This window comes from Drosophila subobscura, chromosome O (genome assembly GCF_008121235.1).
Source record: "Drosophila subobscura isolate 14011-0131.10 chromosome O, UCBerk_Dsub_1.0, whole genome shotgun sequence".
NCBI classification, from domain to species: domain Eukaryota; kingdom Metazoa; phylum Arthropoda; class Insecta; order Diptera; family Drosophilidae; genus Drosophila; species Drosophila subobscura.
In genome coordinates, this window is record NC_048533.1 from 7,711,927 (window position 1) to 7,732,577 (window position 20,651).

Sequence of the window (20,651 nt, forward strand, 5' to 3'; positions counted from 1 at the left end):
GCCCATCTTTCAACCATGAAAGAACAAAGTCATGGCGCGACGCTACTACGTTCATGCGTATTTTTGCATTTTTTTTAAACATCTCATGCCCATTTACGAATACATGTCGAGTGGCAAGGAAACCTAATCTCTGACGACACAACAAACAAAATTGATAATAATTTTTCGGTTGGTTTTTTTATTATTAATCAGGCCAACACAAACTTGAATTGAAATCGCACGCGCCCATGGCGTAAATTGTTCCAATGTGGGATGACTAGACGGGATTCAATTAAATATACTATATCCCATTTCTATTTCCCAGTTTGCTGCTCTACTATGTAGTGTAATTCTCTCTCTCTCTCGACAGACGATTGATTGTATGCCTGGCAGTGGCATTGGAACACTTGAGTGTTTGGAATTTTAATTAATTTGCGGCCACAACAAATACTTCCATGTACTTTGTTCGTATGTTAACATGTGTTTTGTATGAATACGTATAGCACATACATATAAGAAATGTTTAATCAAACAACCTATACCCATAATTATAAACGTAATTGCCTGCTTCGATCAGATTTGGCTATGTCATAATGATGATAAGGTTTCGCGTATTCCCCCAGAACCTGTTCTTGCTGAGGCTGTTACAATTTCTCTAAATATAGAAAACGGAAACGAGTTGGCCAAATAGATCAAAGTTCTGAACTCTTTCTTCAGCTGCAACTTTAATCATTTCAGATTATAAGCATTACTTATAGTATTTTCTTTATCAAACCTTTCCGAAGTTCTCTACATATTAGACACACCTGATAGAGCACGTTCTCAGTTACCGTTTGACTCTTCATATAAACACAACAGAAAATTCGCTACCCCGCAACGCTTTGGTGTTATATAATACCTAAATTTAACTGTGTTTTTTTTGGTCATAAATCTCTATCGTAATGGCAGAGAAACACGTGAATCCCAATGAATACCTGGACATACCCAAGTGGGTGAGCGAGGACTACTTTCTGCCCATTCTCGAGCAGGATGTGAGTGGCTTTCAGAAGATCATTAGCTTCACACCCATTGCGGCTACAGCGCCAGGCGATAACTATACCTCCATCATGATCAGAGTTCACATTGACATTCTGCTGACAGGTGAGTGCAAAGTTCCTTCCAAGAGAGCTCCCATTTCCAAAGTTCTTTCAGACGGCAAGGAGCAAAAGATATCGTACATACTGAAGACTCAGCTGGATGCCAGCAAGGGCGGTGCCTTGATCAGTCAGATGGGATTCTTCGCCAAGGAAAAGGAAATGTACAAGGACCACATACCGCAGTTTGTGAGGCTCTACAAGGAGGCTGGAGTGTACATTGAGTTGGCCCCAAAGTGCGTACACCTTGCGGAGACACCCGAGAGCATCACTCTGGTCTTTGAGGATCTGAGTCGTCAGAATTTCAGGAATGTCGATCGTCTCAAGGGTTTCGATATGGCCCACATGCGTTGTGTGCTACGGAAACTGGCAGAACTTCATGCGGCCTCGGTGGTCAATCGTTTGCTCATTGGACCCTACGATTCGAAGTTTTATGAATCCTTTTTTAATGAGAAAAATAGAGAGGTATTTTCAAATATACGAGAACAGCGTGAGCCTCAACTCAAAAAAGCCATGCTCGAGTGGGGACTTCCCGATGTGGACATATACCTGAAGAAACACCCGACGAGCTCAGAGTACTTTGACGCTGGCCTTGCCCTAAGCAAAGTGGATGAAAGCGAGTTTAATGTGCTAAACCACGGCGACTGCTGGTCCAACAACATAATGTTCAACTACAAGGAGAATGGGGAGATCGACAGGACAATATTTGTGGATCTGCAGGTGGCCAAATGGGGCTCTCCCGCCCAGGATCTGTGGTACATGATAACAACCTCCGCCTCGCTGGACATCAAAGTTAAGGAATTTGATCACTTCATTCGGATCTATCATGATCGTCTGACCGAGTGTCTAAAACTCCTTAAATACTCGAATCCCATTCCCTCATTGAGGGATATCCAGATGCAGATGTTGAAGCACGGTTTCTGGGGTGAGTCTTGAAAGAGGATTTCTAAGGGATTTTTAGCTTCAAACTCTAATCATTTCCTTTTCAGGTCCCTTTACGGCAAACGGTGTGATGGTGGTCGTTCTCTTTCCCTCGGACAAGGATTCCAACATGGATAAGCTAATGGGTGCCGGACCAGAGGCTGATGCTCTGCGAGAAAAGAGCTTCAAAAATCCCTACTACGCCGATGCGATGAGGCAGCTGCTGCCGTTCTTCGATAACAAGGGCCTTCTGGATATGTAGTGGGATGTATACCATATCCAATGTTTAACTTAATGTGTAGTTGTATCTGCATTCATGTCTCGACATGCTTTGATTTAAAATACGATTAAAGAATTTATAATTACAATCAAAGAAAAGGTAAAGGTGTGATTACAGTTTCTAGCTATTCAAGTAAAGGACAACAAAAGATAGTCACAATATCTTTAATTAGGGGTACTATTTTTAGATAAAGGAAACGATTATATGCCTATATTGTTGCAATTTGTTTCTCCTCCCCTCAAGCATTTTGTGGGTGTGTGTCGGCGGCGGCGGCAGCGTCCAAGCAAATAACCAGTTTTCGCTATCAGCACACACAGATACGCTCACACACTGAAACAGTCGCACTTGTCGCGCTGTGGGGCTTAGCGTACATAAGTGTGTGGCCCGCCGTGTTGGAGGCTCAGTATTTGTTTGTCGTTAGAAATCGTCGGACAACGGAACGAACCCGGAACCCCAACAGTTCACCCTCCCAGCGGGCATCCCATTCATCATTCTGTATATTCAAATTAGAAATTTAGAAAAGTCGGTCAGTAATAAATCACAATAAAAGCGAAATTTAAGTGAATTGCGAAAAGAGATTCTCCAGTGATGCTCTCAAGAATAAACATCCTACATGTGACTGCTTGTGCCATATCTGAAATGAATGAAATTATAGTAAAATATACGCAACTGCAAGATAAAACAAACCCCCTCCTAAAGTTAGATAAGTGAAAAGGAAACAAGTTAGGCAGTGTCTGGCAGTGTAATGTAGCCACTCATCATGACGCAACAATTTCTATGCATATGTAGAAAATGATTTAGAAGCGTTTAATTGCTTTGATCTTGAGCCCACGATTCTAATCGTTTGCGATCTCTGATCTCTTGATTGCAGTGCCCGAATATGTCGCCAAACAGCAGTTCAGAGAAGTCGGTGAATCCCAACGAGCACCTGACCATACCCAAGTGGGTGAACGAGGACTACTTCCTGCCAATACTCGAAAAGGATGTGAATGGCTTTGACAAGATCGTCAGCTTCACACCCATTGCAGCCACGGCTCCCGGAGAAAATTACACCTCCGTGATGATCCGTGTGCTCATCGATGTGCTGCTGAAAGGTGAGTCCAGAGCGAATTTCATGGGAATTCCCCTTTGCTTATTCCAAGCCCCACTTTAGATGGCAGCACGCAGGAATTGTCTTACATCTTGAAGACAATGCTGGAGTCTAGCGAGGGCGCGGATGCCATCAATGCCATGGGTCTGTTCCCCAAGGAAAAACAAATGTACGAAGTGCACATTCCCCAGTTTGTGCAGCTCTACAAGGAGGCGGGTGTGGACATTGAGCTGGCGCCAAAGTGTCTGCTCGTCGACCACACTGCAGAGGCCATCAGCCTGGTCTTTGAGGATCTGAGCCGTCAGAAATTTGTGAACTGCGATCGCCTCAGGGGCTTCGACATGGAACACATGCGTTGCGTGCTCCGAAAGTTGGCCGAATTACATGCCGCCTCGGTGGTGGTCCACGACCTTTACGGCCCCTACGACGAGCAGTACAACAAATCCATGTACACCGAGGAAAGTCGTCCGCTATTCGAGAAAATGGGGGAAATGCGTCAGGCGCAGTACATCAGCGCCATGCGCCAGTGGGGCCTCGACGATGCCGAGAAATACATTCAAAAGTTCTGGACTGGCTCTGAGTTTTTCGACCTGGCACTGCAGGTCAATGAGGTGGATGAAAGCGACTTCAATGTGCTGAACCATGGCGACTGCTGGTCCAACAATATTATGTTTAACTACAAGGATAACGGCGAGGTCGACAGGACAATCTTCGTGGACCTGCAGATCGGCAAGTGGGGCTCTCCCGCTCAGGATCTGTGGTACTTGATCTGCACATCCGCCTCGCTGGACATCAAAGTTAAGGAATTTGATCATTTCATTCAGATCTATCACGAGCGTCTGGCCGAGTGCCTCAAACTGCTCAATTACTCCAAGAAAATTCCCTCGCTGAGGGATTTGCACATTATGATGCTGAAGTATGGCTTCTGGGGTGAGTTTCTGAAGCTTCGCTGGTTAGATTTCTCCAATCTAAGCTCTCCTCTCCTTTGTAGGACCCCTAACCTCCAACACTGTGATGACGGCCACGCTCATGCCCTCCGATAAGGACTCGAATGTCAACACCATGATGGATCCCGGTCCAAAGGGTGATGCCATGCGCATAAAAACATTCAGCAATATCTACTATGTGGAGGCCATGAGGCTCTTACTTCCTTTCTTCGAAGTGAAAGGACTGTTGAAGGACTAGCGCGAGCATGTTTCCCTTGTGTTAGTGTTTACCCAATATATTGTGATATTATATAGTATCATAAGAATGTGCAATAAATAGGAAATTCTTTTTAAACAAACGAAATATCTGATCACTTCCCATTGACGAACTCTGTGAATGGCTGAACTTTAGACTTTGGCAAGTTTCACTCGTAAACAAATCATCATGACTGGCTGAAAATGGAAACACGCAAAAGACTAGTTTTTTGTTAGCTTGGGGGTAATAGTATAGGGCCGCTAGAGGTAGATGTTTTTTATGACATAGAAATCACAACAGATTTGACACGCCCCAGTTTTTTTTGCTAGCAAATATAATATCAGCAATATTTGGTACCTTAGGTTCAGTAGTCAACAAATACACTTTTAGAAATTTGCAACTGATTGAACAAGACCAACCACAGAAATGTGTCCACACTTGTCAATCATGGTTGAGAGAACTGGTCAACCACACTTCTACAATATGTATATAATTATTTCGAACAAATAATTATCCACTTGTCATGATAATGAATGACATACATAAGTACATATGTACATACGTATCTACATACATACATACATATGTACATATGTACATATGATGGGGTTCGTCTACTGTTACGTAAACCATTTGTGGGCGCAGATCTTTAATTAGACACACAACACGCAAATAATTCTCATTCCGGGGGTGACCATCACCCGACTTAAAACAGCAATTTAAATGAGATGCCCACAGTCTGATAATTGTATTTAATTATATTTTTTTAATGCAGTCACAGAAAATTTTTGGGGTTCCAGAATGGTTTTGATTATAGAAAAATAATCAGTTTTGAGTCTTTTATTTTCAAGAGAAGTTTAAACTTTCTTTTCTGAAAACAGAATCTTTTCATGGAGAAAGTGTAAGCTTACAACGAAACTTGATTTGTTGCTTGGCTTTAAATGAATATTGTGTGAAATAATATACATTGAATATACAGTAAAATACATTAAAAAAGGTTTTCCTTTTCTATAAGAAATACTTTAAATTGTTAATCTTCTTTAAAAGCAAGTTCTTTCTCTATGTGTTTAATTATTTAAAAGCAAAGATCGTCTTACAAATCAACGGATAACATTAAATACTTTAGGTATCTTTGAAGTAGCCACATTGCTCCCAGCGCGGCAACAATATTTTGACATCTTTGATATAACCCTCTATAAATGAGGTATTCCTACGCTTTTCTTCGTTCTGCAACAGTTCAACGACGTCGATGCCCTTGTCCCTAACAGCCCACATTAATGGCAGGAATGTGCTTAACAGGAAAAAGTCTAAAGGAGGCAATAGATTATTATTTCAACTAGGAATCATAGTAAAACACTTACGAAAGTTTTTTCGTTGATGGAATCGTTCCCAGAGTCCAGCTTCCGTGGGCATTTCTCCTTTATATCCGATCTTCTTCAGAGTATCAACCAAAACGGAGAAGTAATGCTTTAGTAGATCTTCCCAATGATCCCATCGTTGCTGTGGCTCTAACAGCATGTAAACCGAGTAGATTAAATCAACGGTCAAGGGGGATATGTTGCACATTTGATAGTCCAGCAGCATGCAGTCTTCGAAGGCGCCTGTCTCCTTGTTATGCTTGAACATCATGTTACGTAGATGGAAGTCTCCATGGCAAAGGACATTGTACGGATCTGGTTGAGGGTTCTGACGCATTTGTACCCAATCTTCCATCAGTTGCGAGACTAGGTCTCCCTTAATGTTCTCAAAGTATTCCTTATATTTTCGCAGCTCTGGCTCTTTTTCCAACAGTTCCACAAAGAATGTCATGCCGGTGCGAATGAATCCTTGTTCCAACGACTTTCGCTTATCAAAAGTTCCGTTGGTGTAGCCTTTCAGTATCGTGGGTTGCTAATAGAAAGAGGATCCTATTCAGAGTTTGAAGAAGTGATGCCTTTTAGTTTCTCACCTCTTGTTGGAGTTTCATACTCGCGGCATGAAATTTCGCCAATTTGGAGTAGGCGGAACGAACCTCTTCGAGGCTTGCCTCACGATCTCGAATCACGACGTAACCCATCTCCACCAGATCCTCGAAGATCATCACCTGACGCGGCTTCAGGCTGTGATAGATGCAGTCCACATAGAGTTTATCATAGTCTCCACCCTCCCGGAGTATCCTCTCAAACTCCGGCAATACTGTGCTGTACATTCCAGTCTCCGTTTTGAAGATTGGCGACTCGTCCAGCATTTCCTTCTTGTGACCCTCCTGTTCCGGCATTGTCTTAATGATTAGTGACTTGGTGGAGGCTCCTTTCCGGGAGGTGTAACCCACTTTAGCGCGAAACATGATGCTGGCAAAGTGATCGCCCTTGGCGCTGGCTGGAGAAAAGTGCAGGTCGGTGACCTTCAGTTCGGAAGCCTTTTCATGCTCGATAAGAACTTTTGTGATAAACTGAGCATTTAACCATTCAGGTGCAACCAGTTCGTCTTCATTGAAGTTTTCACTATCTGTCTTCCCCGACATTTTGTTTGCCTTCTTTTTTGTAATTTTTATAATTAGGAGTACTGACAGTAGTTCGCTCCGTGAACTGAATAAAGGTACGCAAAATATTATCCAATTTATATGCTTTCGGGGAGCGAAGTATTTGTAATGCGCAAAGAAATTGGGGAAGCTTTCGCAGAGCTTTGAGTATGCGGCTTGCTTTTAATGATTATAACTGTTGCTCTCTCGCTCTCCCAAGTTTAAGGTTGCCATAGAAACGTGCGTACGCTATGTTTAGATTCCATTAATCACAAAAGTAGTGGAAACGTTTTGAGTCGCTTCGCCCGCGTCACAACTTTTATAACCGGTATTCAGTGAGTATATATGTATATATATATATATATATATATATATATATATGTACATACATATGTACATATGTATGTATGTACATATGTAACCTTATATTTTTTCGAATCTTACATTTTAAATGTTTTCTACATCTGTCATATACATCTACATCACTTCTCACATCCAACTCGCCCTTTCAGCTCACCCACCCTCCGGGAAAGCCGCACACTGCGCGCAGCAGAGTGTGCGAGCGAGAAGTAATGACAACAATAGACAAGCATAAGCAAAGCTAATGGTAGTGGTGGTGTGAAGCAAACAAATAAATAATAAGCAAGCTGCAAATAAAATTCTTCTTTCTGGCTATACTAATGATCTAAGCCGATCTTCATTCGATGATTTGATAGATCCAAACTTGGTTGCCCTATCTTATGGTCTCTGAGCCTAGACAGACATATGTACATAGCTAGCCGAGTCGATAGGCTATTGATATTGATCAAGAAAAGATATATTTACCTTTGTCGTAAACGCATGCTTCTGTGTTACATTTTTTCCACACAAATACCTTATACCCTATTTACTCTTCCAGTACTGGGTATAAAAAACTAGAAATGTCTTTCCAAACCTAAATCGATAACGGAGCTCACAATCGATGCAAAAGTCATTGTGAAACTTATTTTTGGGATTGATGGGGGGCTTGAGTGGGTAGTGAATCACGGGTTTCACAGAAAAAAGAGCACTGAAGATAGCGTCACTACGTCACTAAAAAATCGAATGATTAAAACGAGGAAGATCGTTTGAGAGACGCTTCGTACGCGTCACAACTTTTATACCAGGTACTCAGTCAGTATTTAAATACATATGTATGTATGTACATATGTACAAAAATCACCATTTGATTTGTTCAAATTTTACATGTTACATTCTTTTAACATCTGTCATCTACATTTACAAAGATTTTCACACAAACCAGCCCTGTTGGTTTAAACTGAAGACCGTTGAAGATCCCTGTTACCGCAAAAGACGTTATCTCTTTGAACGATTTGTATTATTTTTTAATAATTATATTCTTTTATTTAGTTCAATTGTTTACTTGTTAATAATTTTTAAAATTTTAAATCTATTTTGGAAAAGTTTCACCAGTTTCATCAAATTGTTTTAACTTAAAAACCTTTAAAAAAAGATAATTCTTTTGTTGTTCACAGCTGTATGTACATACATACATATGTACATACATTTTTACATATGATGGCGTTCATCTTCTGTTACGTAAGCCATTTATGGGAGTCGATTGTTAATAAGGCACACAACACGTAAATATTTCTCGTTCAGGGGATGCCAAAAATCTGATAATTTTATATAATTATTTTTTTTAATGTACTGCGTAATCAAAGAAAATTGTTATATTTGTAGGGTTCCATAATGGTCTTTGTATGAAAAAGAAAATCAGTTTTGAATCTCTTATTTTATAGAGAAGTTAAAACTTTCTTTTCTGAGAACAGAAGTTTTTCAGGAAGAAAGTGTAACCTTTAAACCAAACGTTATTAAACTTATGTTGTTTCGATTTAAAGGTGTTAAAATAGCTATAAAACAGATAATGAATATTTTGTGAACTTTAGCAATGTGAAATATAAGATACATTACATATACATTAAATAAGTTTTTTAATTTCAATAAGAAATACTTTAATCTGCTTTGGAAGCAAGTTGTTTCTCTGTATGTATATTTATTAAGAAGAAAATATCGTTTTACATATCAACGGATAACATTTAGGTAACTTTAGGTATCTTTGAAGTAGCCACATTGCTCCCAGCGCGGCAACAATATTTTGACATCTTTGATATAACCCTCCAGAAATGAGGCAGCTCTACGCTTTTCATCGTTCTGCAAAATATCACCAAAGTCGGTGCCCATCGCCCTACCAGCCCACGTTAATGGCAGGAATGTGCTCAACATGAAAAAGTCTAAAAGGAAGCGATGCGAGATTATTATTTTAGCTAGAGTTCTGGGGAACCAACTTACGAAAGTTTTTCAGTTCATGGAATCGTTCCCAGAGTCCAGCTTCTGTGGGCATTTCTCCTTTATATCCGATCTTCTTCAGAGTATCAACCAAAACGGAGAAGTAATGCTTTAGTAGATCTTCCCAATGATCCCATCGTTGCTGTGGCTCTAACAGCATGTAAACCGAGTAGATTAAATCAACGGTCAAGGGGGATATGTTGCACATTTGATAGTCCAGCAGCATGCAGTCTTCGAAGGCGCCTGTCTCCTTGTTATGCTTGAACATCATGTTACGCAGATGGAAGTCTCCATGGCAAAGGACGTTGTACGGATCTGGTTGAGGGTTCTGACGCCTTTGCGCCCATTCTTCCATCAGTTGCTGGATTGGGTTTCCCTTTATGTTTTCAAAGTATTTCTTATACTTTCGCAGCTCTGGCTCTTTTTCCAGCAGGTCCACAAAGAATGTCATGCCGGTGATAATAAATCCCTCCTTCAACAACTTTGGCATATCAAAAAGTCCGTTGGTGTAGCTTTCGAGTTTAGTGGGTTGCTAATAGAAAGAGGATCTTATTCAGAGTTTGAAGAAGTGATGCCTTTGGGTTGCTTACCTCTTGTTGGACTTTCATACTCGCGGCATGAAATTTCGCCAATTTGGAGTAGGCGGAACGAACCTCTTCGTGGCCTGGCTCACGATCTCGAATCACGACGTAACCCATCTCCACCAGATCCTCGAAGATCATCACCTGACGAGGCTTCAGGCTGTGATAGATGCAGTCCACATAGAGTTTATCATAGACTCCTGCCTGCCGGAGTATCCTCTCAAACTCCGGCAGTACTGTGCTGTACATTCCGGTCTCCGTTTTGAAGATTGGCGACTCGTCCAGCATTTCCTTCTTGTGACCCTCCTGTTCCGGCATTGTTTTGATGATTAGCGACTTTCTGGAGTCTCCATTCCGGGTGGTGTACTCCACTTTGGCGCGAAACATGATGCTGGCATAGTGGTCGCCCTTGGCGCTGGCTGGAGAAAAGTGCAGGTCGGTGACCTTTAGTTCGACAGCCTGTTCATGCTCGCTCAGAACTTTTGCGATAAACTGAGCATTTAACCATTCAGGTGCAACCAGCTCGTCTTCATTGAAGTTTTCACTATCTGTGTTCCCCGACATTTTGTTTTTAATTTTTCTAACTGGGAGTACTGCTAGTATTTCGCTCTACTAACTGAATAAAGGTACTCAAAAAATCATTCACTTTATATGCTTTCGGCGAGCGAAGTACATATGAATTTGTAATGAGCAATGAAATTGTGGAAGCTTCAGAGAGCTTTGAGTACGGGACTAGCATTTGCCGATTAGAATCCAAAAAGAGATGTGTGGATGTGTGTGGTTCTCTCTCTCTCTCTCTCAAGCATCAGATCGGCGTTCTCTCACTCTCACAAGTTTAAGGTTGCCATGGAAACGTGGGCGCGCTGTGTTTCCATTCCCTTCATCATTAAAATGTTAAATTAAATTGTAATGCCTAATGGCAGTGTGATTCCCCTTCTAGACCATACAAAAAAAAAGCAATCTATTTTGGTTGCGTCTAGTATTCTCCCCAACATTTCGATGAAGGTTTCCTTCTACTGGTTATAAGGGGTGGCTGTGTAAGGGGGACTGTAATCTTAAGATAATCTGGGTTGTGTTTGGAAGAACTACTTGAAATATTCATGATATCTTTCAGATTGAAATATGAGTACTCTATAGAGCCCAGAGTTTCTGAGACCGGTTCCTTCTTTTGCTTCTTTTTATTTGATTAACAACTTTGTAGGGAGAAATTAATTACAAACAATTCGAACAATTCGTTGACGTTTCAGCCACTTGTATCCATAGTTTATCGAATTTTGATGTCAATTAAAAAAATTTACAAGTTGCGTAAGCACTTTTTATTTATTGCTGGTGTAAGTTTGTTTTTAGTTGCGAAAACAATTCAAATCTTATCTAGAGTTTAAGAGTTCTGGTTCTCTATTTCCAACAAACAATAATCAAATTCGGTCCCAAAGCTCCCTCTCCCCTGTCTCTCTCTCTCGATCTCTCTTTCTCTCTATCTTTTTCTCTCTCTCTGCCTATGCCTATATGGCTATAACGAAAGCTCCATTCGATATGAATTGGCCGGCCCTAAAACTATACCGAAAATGAAATCAGTTTGGGGAAAACTTTCAACGCGCAAGGTGCAATGGCGGAAGAGATCAAGAATCCCAATGAACACTTGGACATACCCAAGTGGGTAACTGAGGAGTACTTCGTGCAGGTCCTACAAAAAGATGAACCTGAGTATGCGAAAATCCTCAGCTTCAAGCCGGTGGCAGCGATACCACCGGGGGAGAATTTCACCTCAATTATGCTGCGTATTCATTTGACTCTGCAGTTGAAGGGTAAGCACAGATTTGGGGATATGATATAATCAGAACTGAGATCCATTGGGGTTTCAATAGATGGCAGCACCAAGCCCAAGACATACATCTTCAAAACTATGCTGGCAGAGGATCGTGGTGGCAAGGAGATCCGCGAATGTGGCATCTTCGACAAGGAGTTTCAGATGTATCAGAAATTTTTGCCTGCCTTCGAGGCTCTCTATAAGGCAGCCGGTGAGGATATTTCGCTAGCACCCAAGTGCCTGTATGCCGAGCAGCGGGGGGAGAACATTAACTTTGTGTTTGAGGATCTGGCCGTGAAGAAGTTCAAGAATGTCGATCGTATTCGTGGCCTGGACCTTCCACACATGCAGCGGGCGCTGCATAAATTAGCAGAGTTCCATGCGGCAGCATCAGTTTATGTGGAGCAGGAGGGTCCTCTTCCCGCGGAGTTCAATGAAGGATTCATTGCCGAAAGGAACCTGCCTCAACAAGAGCAGGGATGGGCAGTGAAATCGGAAGCCTTTCTAAAGGCCATAGCTACCTGGAGACTGGAGGATCAGGAGCAGTATGCAAAGAGTTTTGTAAGTCAATGAAAAATTTTCTATTCTGAAGAGCTCACAATGGAGATTTCTCTCCTTTCAGCCGTCTGCTAAACAGTATGGAAAAGTCTGCGCCAGTAATTTGACGGTGGATCCTTTGGACTTTAATACCCTTACACATGGCGACTTCTGGTCCAGCAATCTGATGAGCAACTATCTCGAAAATAACCAGATCGATGAGCTTATTATGGTGGACTTTCAGCTCTGCAAATGGGGCAGTCCTGCACAAGACTTGCTGTTCTTCATCACTCTCTCAGCGGCCAACGATATCAAGCTGAAGAAGTTCGACTACTTCATTAAGATCTACTGGGAGCGTCTCGTGGAGTGCTTAAAGTTACTCAAATTCCAGAAGCCATTGCCCACATTGCGTGATCTTCAAACTTCTTTGTACAAAAAGCACAATACCTTCTACGGTACGTTTAGCACTTGATTTATTTTAAACACTAATGATAAAAGACAATTTTCTTTTACAGCTGTCATGGCAGTGTTCAATCATTTGCCCATCATCAAATTCCCCACGGACAAGGATTCCAATTTGCATAATGTGATGCGCGAGGATGAAGAGGGACACAAGTTCCGTCTACGCCTGTTTACAAATCCTTCATATGTGCAGGCCATGAAGGATCTGTATCCATTTTTCTACAACCGTGGCATTTTTAACTTTAATGATTTTTAGCTAAAATAAATTTACGACTTGGAAAGATTAGTTTTAGATGCACAGAATCAAAAACCAACGAGTAGGGACGTGTGAGACGCTTCTTACGCGTCACAACTTTTATACCCGGCACTCAGTACTACATCTGCACCTTAGCGGTTATTTGTCAAATTTTACATTTTTTCTTCATCTGTCATCTATGTTCATACATCTACAACACTTCTCACGCCAACACCACGCTCCTTTAGCTCGTCACCCTCCCCTAGAGCAACACACTGCAGAGACGCGGCAGAGGCAGAGGCAGAGACGTGTCAGAGGCAGAGGACTCTGCCAGTGCGCGAAGCAGAGTGTGAATGAGAGAATGTGAAAAAAAAACAAATATAAGCTGCGGGACGGGGTGGGTTTAGCCACTGCAAATTAATTTCTTCATTCTGGCTATAATAATGATCCAATCGGATCCAAATTTGGTGATCTGATAGATATGGCCATTCCCTACGGAATGGCGTTTTTGCGGGGGCGGGGTTTTTTGGGCTGACATGTAACAGTGTGAGCATACAGAAGTCTGGATGCAAAATTTTCTCTGAGATCCAGGCGCTCAACAAGACGGATGGACAGACGGACGGATGGACAGACAGACATGGCTTTATCGACTCGGCTATTGATGCTGATCAAGAATATATATACTTTGTGGGGTCGGAAACGTTTCCTTCTGTGCGTTACATACAACCGTTATTCCCCACAAATACAATATACAAATACAATATATTTACTCTTCGAGTACCGGGTATAAAAAATCAAGCAGTTGCGATCACTAGAATATTGATGCTAATAATGACTCAACGCGTTGTTAATTGAGCCGCTGATGACGTCTTGAGGCACGGCCCACTGTGATTATCATTGTGACGGGGCCAAAAAATGAACTGAATAAAAATATACAAAACTACAGCCACCCAGCCCCCAATGTAGGTTTCACACGCAATACACTCGATCGCAAACACGAATAAAAATGTACGTACATACATATGTGCTTACATACATACATACATATCAACAATTCTATGCGTGTGTTATTTTAATTAAACTTTTGAATAGGTCTCCATGGGTGTACACTATCTCAGAAATTTATAAAATCAAATTTCTACAATCTGCCAGGAAATATTTTCTACACACTTGTAGTACGTGCTATCAATAATGTTTTTGATATAGATTACACGACTATCATGGCCAAACACTGATAAATTTCAGACAATTTTTACACTAATAGTTTATACTAGCCATAGCAAACATGCAAATGCGAATACACTTGCAGCAATTAAGATTTTTAATATATTTGTATTGCTGAGGAACTTTATAGTCTCGCGATACTATCCTAAAAGATACGTGGAATAACTGCACCATCAAGTGGCCAATACACGAATCTCAACCCAGAGAAAGCACTTGTCGTAATTGCTATGGCACTAAAATATAGTAGAGATTATTATACAAAAGAGTCTCTTGACAAAAAGTACAACAATGCAAATTCATAATTAAATTGTAAAAAGCAGAAAAGTCATCGTATAGATAAGATTGATTAGATAGTTTTTGCGCTAAACAAAACAGCCGACTCAGTATGAAGAGTATCTCAATTAGGAAACTTTTTTTTTGCTGCCGATAAGGCGTTGCAAAATCCAATAAAAAATGGGGCTCAGTGCCTCAGTAACAAGTGACGGGCAAAGTCGTGCTGGAAGTGGAAAGAATAGACGCTACGATGAGTGAGGAAATAGTTAATCCCAATGAGCATCTGATCATTCCGGACTGGATCAATGAGAAGTACTTCACTGGAGTGCTGGCAAAAGACGAACCCAATCATGTGAAGATATTGAAGTTTACCAAAGTGGCGGCGATTCCCCCGGGAGAGAACTTTACGTCGACCATGATAAGGGTCTACATTAAATTGGAAATGAAAGGTTGGTGGTAGATACACTAAACCAGAAACAAAACTTATAGAGAGACTAATATAATCTCCACCAGACGGCAGTGTCAAGACCAAGACATACATTTTCAAGACCATGCTGCCCGAGGAGCGTGGCGGCAGTGACATCAACGACTTTGGTCTGTTTCCCAAGGAGGCCAAGATGTATGAGACCTATCTTCCTGCCTTCGAGGCGATGTACAGGGCTGCCGGATGGAAGATACAGCTGGCACCGCAGTGCCTCCACACGGAGGAACGCGAGGGCAACATTCACTTCATTTTCGAGGATCTGTGCGTGAAGAGATTCAAGAACATCGATCGCACCAAGGGCCTGGACATGGAGCACATGACGCGGGCGCTGCACAAGTTGGCCGAATACCATGCCGCCAGTGCGGTTTATGAGCAGCAGCACGGACCCTATCCCAGTGAGTTCCTTGAGGGTTTCGTCACCCTGAAGGCATCCAAATTCCACATGGATGCATTCAAGTTGAAAGAGCGTGCCTTCAAGAAGGCCATGCTGACATGGGGCATGGACGATGCGGAGAAGTATGTCAAGGAATTTGTAAGTTTATGGAAAAACCAAAAGGAAAACCAAAAGATTGGAATTGACTAAACGTTTCTCTCTATTGCAGCCCACAGCGGATCAGTATTGGGCGCAATCGTTGAGTTGCTTGGACGTGCTTCCAAATGACTTTAATGTCCTCAATCATGGCGACTTTTGGTCCAGCAATCTGATGAGCAATTATCTGCCAAATGGCAAAATTGATGAGCTAATTCTCGTGGACTTTCAAATCGTTAAGTGGGGTAACCCTGCGCAGGATCTTCTTTTCTTCATTATACTCTCGGCCGCCACAGATATTCGTATAAAGGAGTTTGATAACTTAGTGCGAATCTACTGGGATCGCCTCATCGCATGCCTAAAGGTTTTGAAGTTCAAGAAGCCCATTCCCACACTCAGAGACATTCAGAGATCCATGTATGCGAAGGAGAACTCATTTTATGGTGGGTTTGCGAAGGAGATTTCCCATCATATGACTGACAAATGTTCCTCTCTCTCTGTGCAGCATTCTTTGGTTTGATGAACCACTTGCCAATCATATTATTCCCCACGGATAAGGACAGCAATCTGCACACTTTGTCAGCAGAAACCGAAGAGGGTGAAAGCCTGCGTTTGCGTCTCGTGTCGAATCCTGCCTTTGCCAGTGTAATGAAGGATCTGTATCCCTTTCTGTACAATCGTGGTTTGCTTAACTTTGGTGATTACGATGTCTGATTACTTTATGAACACTATTTTTCTGCCAAATAAAATGTAGATAGTAGGAAACCATTTTTATCTTGAAGCGTTTAATTAGTTTTATCTGTGCATGATATGCCATCTGTGCTGGATAAAGTTTTGCTATGCTTCAGAGTCAGTCGAGTTGTGTGTTCAGTCAAGATTAGTCCGAGATCAGAGCCATGTCAAAGATAGAGAACCCAAACGAAAATCTGGTTATTCCCAAATGGTTAAACGAGGACAAATTCAAGACAGTGCTGGCCAAAGATGTGCCAAGTTACAGTCGAGTTCTAGAGTTTACACCTGTGGCTGCCATCCCGCCAGGCAGTAATTTCACCTCCATTTTGGTGCGCGTCCATCTGCACTTGGAACTAAAAGGTAGGAGGGGATATTGTAGCATCAAGCACTCCGATTATATTAACTAAACATCTCCTAGATGGCAGTCTTAAAACTCAGAGCTATGTGGTCAAGACCACGCTCGAATTCGACAAAGGTGGAAGGCTCGTGGAGGAGTTCCGATACTTTCAGAAGGAGCAGCAAATGTACTCCACCTATTTACCCGCCTTTGAGCAGCTCTACCGAGAGGCTGGACATCCCATTCAGCTGGCGCCCAAGTGCTTGGAAGTTGGAGAAATGGATGGCTATCTGTACTTCATATTTGAGGATTTGTCATCGCAGGAATTCGTAACTGTGGATCGCAGCAAGGGCTTGGACATGCCACACATGTCCGTGAGTCTACGTAAGCTGGCGGAGCTCCATGCCGCCAGTGTGGTTTACGAAAATCGCCATGGATCGTATCCTATCGACTTTGAGCATGGCTTTGCCCATAAGGATAACACGGAGCATAGCAAACGCGGATTCCTAGCAAAGGTTACAGAGTATACGGCAGCCATGAAGACCTGGGGAATCGAGGAGAAATATTTAAAGAATTTCGTATGTTTCTTCTCATCAAAAAGATGTCATTTCCAATATATTTTCATCTCTATTCCAGCCCACTCCTGAGCAGTACGTGCAAATGTGTTTGGAGTCCCTGAAGACCGATGTCAATGACTTTAATGTCCTCACTCATGGCGATTTTTGGTCCAGCAATATTCTCTTTAGGTACAATTCGAATGACGGCTTGGACAGAGCTCTCCTCTTGGACTTTCAGCACTGCAAATGGGGTAGTCCTGCCCAGGATCTGCTCTTCATCATCACCATTTCAGCAGGCAAAGAGTTGCGCCTCAGGGAGTATGAGAATTTTGTGAGAATCTATTGGGAACATCTCATCGTTTGCCTGGGTATACTTAGCTACAAGAAGTCGCTGCCCCAACTGAGGGATTTGCAGGCTGCCCTCTACAAGAAGAACAATTCCTTTTATGGTGGGTTCTCTTTAGAGACAAGACAGTTGAAAACATCTTTAGATGCACTCTTCTTGCAGCTTTCTTTGCGTTGATGAGTCATCTATCTGCCGTTTTGTTGCCCAGTGACAGGAACACCAATCTGCACACCCTAATGTCCCAGGACGAGGCTGGCAGGAGTCTCCGCACGCGTCTGTATACGAATCCAGCATTTGTGGAGGTCATCAAAGAGGTGTATCCCTTCTACTGCAATCGTGGACTGTTCAACTTTAGCGACTACGAATGAGTGCCGATGCATTTCCCATTCTTTCCATTGAATAAATTAGTGCGAATATTGAATCTGGTTTCAACAAGCTTTCCATCAATTGATAGCTCGTATCGGCGGTACTGGAAATAGTTTCGATTGGAATGGAAATGGGGAAGCCATCTTAGGGGCATCTCGACAGACAGTAGAGATTGTAGGGTCTGAGAGATACGTCCATCAAACAAGGAATAACATTTGCACCCCCACCCCTCCCATCCGGCTATCAGGCATTCACATCGTCATCCATGCTGATAAGACGCGACCATCCCACATACCTCTAAAAAATAAATATATTTATGTAGAGGGGGAAAAGCTCTTTCAATTATCACAGTATCGCTTGTGCCTTCGGCAGTGTCTCGATGGGAGAGCGAGTTTTGGGCCAAAACAAATCAACAAACGAGCGCGATGAACGCGATGCTCAGTGTCCGAGCTGTTGACGAACCAGTTAGACGGGGCGGGCAATGGCAATTGGCATTGCCTGATAAGTGAGCGTTTACCTTGCCAACACAAGCAACAAAACCGAAATAAGAAACAACATTCTCGATAAGAACAGGCAAAACAGAGCGCCAGAAAAACAGTTGCGCCCCACTGTTCGGTTCGAGAACAACACCAGACGCCAGCAGCCCAGAGAACTTCCAAACGATCCGAAAGCAGAGTCAAGTGAAGTCCCCCATCAGAATGCCCGATAACAGCAACAAGTTCTGCACCACCCATAATGTCCGCATACCGGAGTGGGTCAACGAGGCCTACTTCAAGAAGCTGCTGAAGCGGGAGCTGAAAGAGTTCCGACGCATCTTGAATCTCTCAATTATACCGGCCACGCCTCCGGGCGAGACTTATACATCGCTGCTGATGCGCATTATCGTCGACATTGAAATGAAAGGTGAGAAGAAGGGGGTGGACGTGGACCCTTGACAGGTTGTTGTTTACACTAACAATTACCTCATTCGCACGGCAACAGACGGCTTCTCACAGCAGAAATCCTACGTGCTGAAGACCATGCTGGACGATGCCCAGGGCAATGGGTTTGTCAACACCCTGAATATCTTTCCCAAGGAGAAGCAAATGTACGATCTGATTATACCACAATTGGAGCAGCTCTACGAGCAGTCGGGCCTGGCGGTACAGTTTGCCCCCAAATGCCACTGGTCGGAGAATGTCAATGGTCGCATCTGCCTCGTCCAGGAGGATCTCAAAACGAAGAAGTTTCGTAATATCAATCGTCTCAAGGGCTTCGATATGCCGCACATGAGAAGGGTGCTCGAGAAACTGGCGGAATTCCATGCGGCCAGCGCAGTGTGGCGACAGCGGAACGGCCCCTTTCCGGAGGATTTCCAACGTACTTACCTGCCCGCCAACTACAACAAATCCAAGTCATATCAGGCCCGTGTCCAGAGCTACAAGGCGGCCATGGCCAAATGGGGTCTGCCTGAGCATGAACAGTACGTGAGTCGCATTGTAAGTACAGATTTAATGGGTAATTATCCACCAAAGGAGATCAATAATGTTCGCTCAGCCCACAGCCGATCAATTTGTGCAATCTGTGGCCCGCTGCTTCAACACCAATCCCCAGGAGTTTAAAGTGCTAAATCATGGGGACTTTTGGTCCAGCAACATAATGCTAAGCTATAGCCAATCTGGGGAGATCAATCAACTGCGTTTTGTGGACTTTCAACTGTGCAAGTGGGGCAGTCCTTCGCAGGATTTGTGGGAGTTGATCGTCTGCTCGGCCCATCATAGCATACGGATCAAGCACTTTGATTGCTTCGTTAGGATCTATCACACTCATCTGGTGCGCTGCCTGAAGATCCTAAACTACAGCGAACGAATGCCTCTGTTAAGAGAACTCCATATGAGCATGATCAAGTATGGTTTTTGGGGTGAGTGGAGAACTAAGGGGAGTCTTATGTTTTCTTATTTCTAACTATTTTTCTTATGTTCATAGGTTACTTTACGACCTTTACTCATCTGGTGTTTATCCTTATGCCGGTCGACACGGAGGCGAGTCTCCAGTTACTGATGCAGGCGGACGAGGAGGGAGACCGCTTCCGCTCCAAGGTCTACACGAATCCCCTGTACGTCCGCTCTGCTCTCAGCATATTTCCGTTCCTCTATAGGCGTGGCATTTTAGACTTTTGAATGCGATTCTACCAAAGGTATATATTTACACACATACATATGTGCATATGCAAGTGTGTAATTCTGCTGTATTTCGTGAGTGACTTTGACTATCTTAAAGATTTATCTTTTGTTTAGCTGCGGCAATGTTTGTCTATTATACTTTTTAAGAAAATAAGCCAAAGAAATCAAGTGGGTTTTATTTTTCGTTAGTAAGCGTTGCGCTGCCTTCTTATCATACCGGGTCTGTGCCCTATTGAAGGAGAGTCTATGGAAATTCCTATTGAGTTGGAAATAACTTTTTGTAGAGACAAACAACAGCTGTTTCCATTTAGATCAAGTCGAAACATGGCCAATGGAGAGAGAGAGAGAGATAGAGAGAGAGAGCGAGGCATAAGTTCCACAAAACCAACAGTTCCACACTGCGCTACACATATTCCACAAATAACTGAGAAAAGTTTCGAGCAAAGCGCAAGGTATATTAGCATGGGGTGAGGAAAAAAGAGCTCCATATTTCATTGCTCATTTGATATGCGTGAATTCCTCACTTGACGTATACTTAATAAATAAAATTTAAGTCCAAACATGCCAAGTCTTTTTGCCCGAATAGGTGCCTGTCTCTCAAACTGA

At 42.6% G+C, this 20,651-nt stretch overlaps 7 protein-coding genes across 8 annotated transcripts; 5 read left to right on the plus strand and 2 right to left on the minus strand.

Annotated features, from left to right (window-relative positions):
• Positions 1-34: 34 nt before the first annotated feature.
• Positions 35-2,541, plus strand: LOC117898992. The gene is made up of 4 exons (XM_034808734.1): positions 35-1,119; positions 1,171-2,037; positions 2,102-2,305; positions 2,357-2,541. Exons 1-3 carry the CDS (start codon positions 921-923, stop codon positions 2,293-2,295), a joined length of 1,260 nt encoding a protein of 419 aa, XP_034664625.1. The 5' UTR covers positions 35-920; the 3' UTR covers positions 2,296-2,305; positions 2,357-2,541.
• Positions 2,542-2,689: 148 nt separating this feature from the next.
• Positions 2,690-20,158, plus strand: LOC117898981. 2 transcript variants are annotated; one of them, XM_034808721.1, is made up of 6 exons: positions 2,690-2,839; positions 3,185-3,407; positions 18,517-18,786; positions 18,865-19,361; positions 19,420-19,783; positions 19,849-20,158. In XM_034808721.1, the coding sequence occupies exons 2-6, from the start codon at positions 3,194-3,196 to the stop codon at positions 20,040-20,042; spliced, it is 1,539 nt and encodes a 512-aa protein (XP_034664612.1). In that variant the 5' UTR covers positions 2,690-2,839; positions 3,185-3,193; the 3' UTR covers positions 20,043-20,158. The 2 variants fall into 2 exon arrangements, with proteins under 2 accessions (XP_034664612.1, XP_034664613.1); XM_034808722.1 differs by lacking the exons at positions 18,517-18,786; positions 18,865-19,361; positions 19,420-19,783; positions 19,849-20,158 and adding exons at positions 3,467-4,333; positions 4,395-4,703 and having other exon boundaries at positions 2,699-2,839.
• LOC117898986 lies at positions 5,508-7,200 on the minus strand. Its single transcript, XM_034808728.1, has 3 exons — positions 6,534-7,200; positions 5,947-6,475; positions 5,508-5,892 (listed from the first exon to the last, which is right to left on the minus strand). Exons 1-3 carry the CDS (start codon positions 7,086-7,088, stop codon positions 5,708-5,710), a joined length of 1,269 nt encoding a protein of 422 aa, XP_034664619.1. The 5' UTR covers positions 7,089-7,200; the 3' UTR covers positions 5,508-5,707.
• Positions 9,157-10,611, minus strand: LOC117898988. Its single transcript, XM_034808730.1, has 3 exons — positions 10,004-10,611; positions 9,417-9,945; positions 9,157-9,358 (listed from the first exon to the last, which is right to left on the minus strand). Exons 1-3 carry the CDS (start codon positions 10,556-10,558, stop codon positions 9,174-9,176), a joined length of 1,269 nt encoding a protein of 422 aa, XP_034664621.1. The 5' UTR covers positions 10,559-10,611; the 3' UTR covers positions 9,157-9,173.
• Positions 11,581-13,140, plus strand: LOC117898983. Its single transcript, XM_034808725.1, has 5 exons — positions 11,581-11,799; positions 11,860-12,362; positions 12,424-12,793; positions 12,854-13,062; positions 13,113-13,140. The coding sequence occupies exons 1-4, from the start codon at positions 11,601-11,603 to the stop codon at positions 13,054-13,056; spliced, it is 1,275 nt and encodes a 424-aa protein (XP_034664616.1). The 5' UTR covers positions 11,581-11,600; the 3' UTR covers positions 13,057-13,062; positions 13,113-13,140.
• On the plus strand, positions 14,709-16,311 carry LOC117898982. The gene is made up of 4 exons (XM_034808724.1): positions 14,709-14,981; positions 15,046-15,548; positions 15,619-15,988; positions 16,051-16,311. Exons 1-4 carry the CDS (start codon positions 14,783-14,785, stop codon positions 16,257-16,259), a joined length of 1,281 nt encoding a protein of 426 aa, XP_034664615.1. The 5' UTR covers positions 14,709-14,782; the 3' UTR covers positions 16,260-16,311.
• On the plus strand, positions 16,397-17,938 carry LOC117898985. The gene is made up of 4 exons (XM_034808727.1): positions 16,397-16,637; positions 16,696-17,192; positions 17,251-17,620; positions 17,680-17,938. The coding sequence occupies exons 1-4, from the start codon at positions 16,442-16,444 to the stop codon at positions 17,883-17,885; spliced, it is 1,269 nt and encodes a 422-aa protein (XP_034664618.1). The 5' UTR covers positions 16,397-16,441; the 3' UTR covers positions 17,886-17,938.
• Positions 20,159-20,651: the final 493 nt, after the last annotated feature.

Bases quoted from the DNA above. Each gene is read 5' to 3' on its own strand.
- LOC117898988 (XM_034808730.1), bottom strand. From the start codon at position 10,558: ATGTCGGGGAACACAGATAGTGAAAACTTCAATGAAGACGAGCTGGTT. The intron at 9,946-10,003 runs GTAAGCAACCCA...TCTTTCTATTAG, and splicing joins GTATGAAAGTCCAACAAGAG to CAACCCACTAAACTCGAAAG. The intron at 9,359-9,416 runs GTAAGTTGGTTC...GCTTCCTTTTAG, and splicing joins CCATGAACTGAAAAACTTTC to ACTTTTTCATGTTGAGCACA.
- LOC117898986 (XM_034808728.1), bottom strand. From the start codon at position 7,088: ATGTCGGGGAAGACAGATAGTGAAAACTTCAATGAAGACGAACTGGTT. The intron at 6,476-6,533 runs GTGAGAAACTAA...TCTTTCTATTAG, and splicing joins GTATGAAACTCCAACAAGAG to CAACCCACGATACTGAAAGG. The intron at 5,893-5,946 runs GTAAGTGTTTTA...TGCCTCCTTTAG, and splicing joins CCATCAACGAAAAAACTTTC to ACTTTTTCCTGTTAAGCACA.
- LOC117898981 (XM_034808721.1), top strand. From the start codon at position 3,194: ATGTCGCCAAACAGCAGTTCAGAGAAGTCGGTGAATCCCAACGAGCAC. The intron at 19,362-19,419 runs GTAAGTACAGAT...ATGTTCGCTCAG, and splicing joins AACAGTACGTGAGTCGCATT to CCCACAGCCGATCAATTTGT. The intron at 19,784-19,848 runs GTGAGTGGAGAA...TTATGTTCATAG, and splicing joins GATCAAGTATGGTTTTTGGG to GTTACTTTACGACCTTTACT.
- LOC117898992 (XM_034808734.1), top strand. From the start codon at position 921: ATGGCAGAGAAACACGTGAATCCCAATGAATACCTGGACATACCCAAG. The intron at 1,120-1,170 runs GTGAGTGCAAAG...AAGTTCTTTCAG, and splicing joins CATTGACATTCTGCTGACAG to ACGGCAAGGAGCAAAAGATA. The intron at 2,038-2,101 runs GTGAGTCTTGAA...TTTCCTTTTCAG, and splicing joins GTTGAAGCACGGTTTCTGGG to GTCCCTTTACGGCAAACGGT.
- LOC117898985 (XM_034808727.1), top strand. From the start codon at position 16,442: ATGTCAAAGATAGAGAACCCAAACGAAAATCTGGTTATTCCCAAATGG. The intron at 16,638-16,695 runs GTAGGAGGGGAT...AACATCTCCTAG, and splicing joins TCTGCACTTGGAACTAAAAG to ATGGCAGTCTTAAAACTCAG. The intron at 17,621-17,679 runs GTGGGTTCTCTT...CTCTTCTTGCAG, and splicing joins GAAGAACAATTCCTTTTATG to CTTTCTTTGCGTTGATGAGT.
- LOC117898982 (XM_034808724.1), top strand. From the start codon at position 14,783: ATGAGTGAGGAAATAGTTAATCCCAATGAGCATCTGATCATTCCGGAC. The intron at 14,982-15,045 runs GTTGGTGGTAGA...AATCTCCACCAG, and splicing joins CATTAAATTGGAAATGAAAG to ACGGCAGTGTCAAGACCAAG. The intron at 15,989-16,050 runs GTGGGTTTGCGA...CTCTCTGTGCAG, and splicing joins GAAGGAGAACTCATTTTATG to CATTCTTTGGTTTGATGAAC.
- LOC117898983 (XM_034808725.1), top strand. From the start codon at position 11,601: ATGGCGGAAGAGATCAAGAATCCCAATGAACACTTGGACATACCCAAG. The intron at 12,363-12,423 runs GTAAGTCAATGA...CTCTCCTTTCAG, and splicing joins AGCAGTATGCAAAGAGTTTT to CCGTCTGCTAAACAGTATGG. The intron at 12,794-12,853 runs GTACGTTTAGCA...TTTCTTTTACAG, and splicing joins AAAGCACAATACCTTCTACG to CTGTCATGGCAGTGTTCAAT.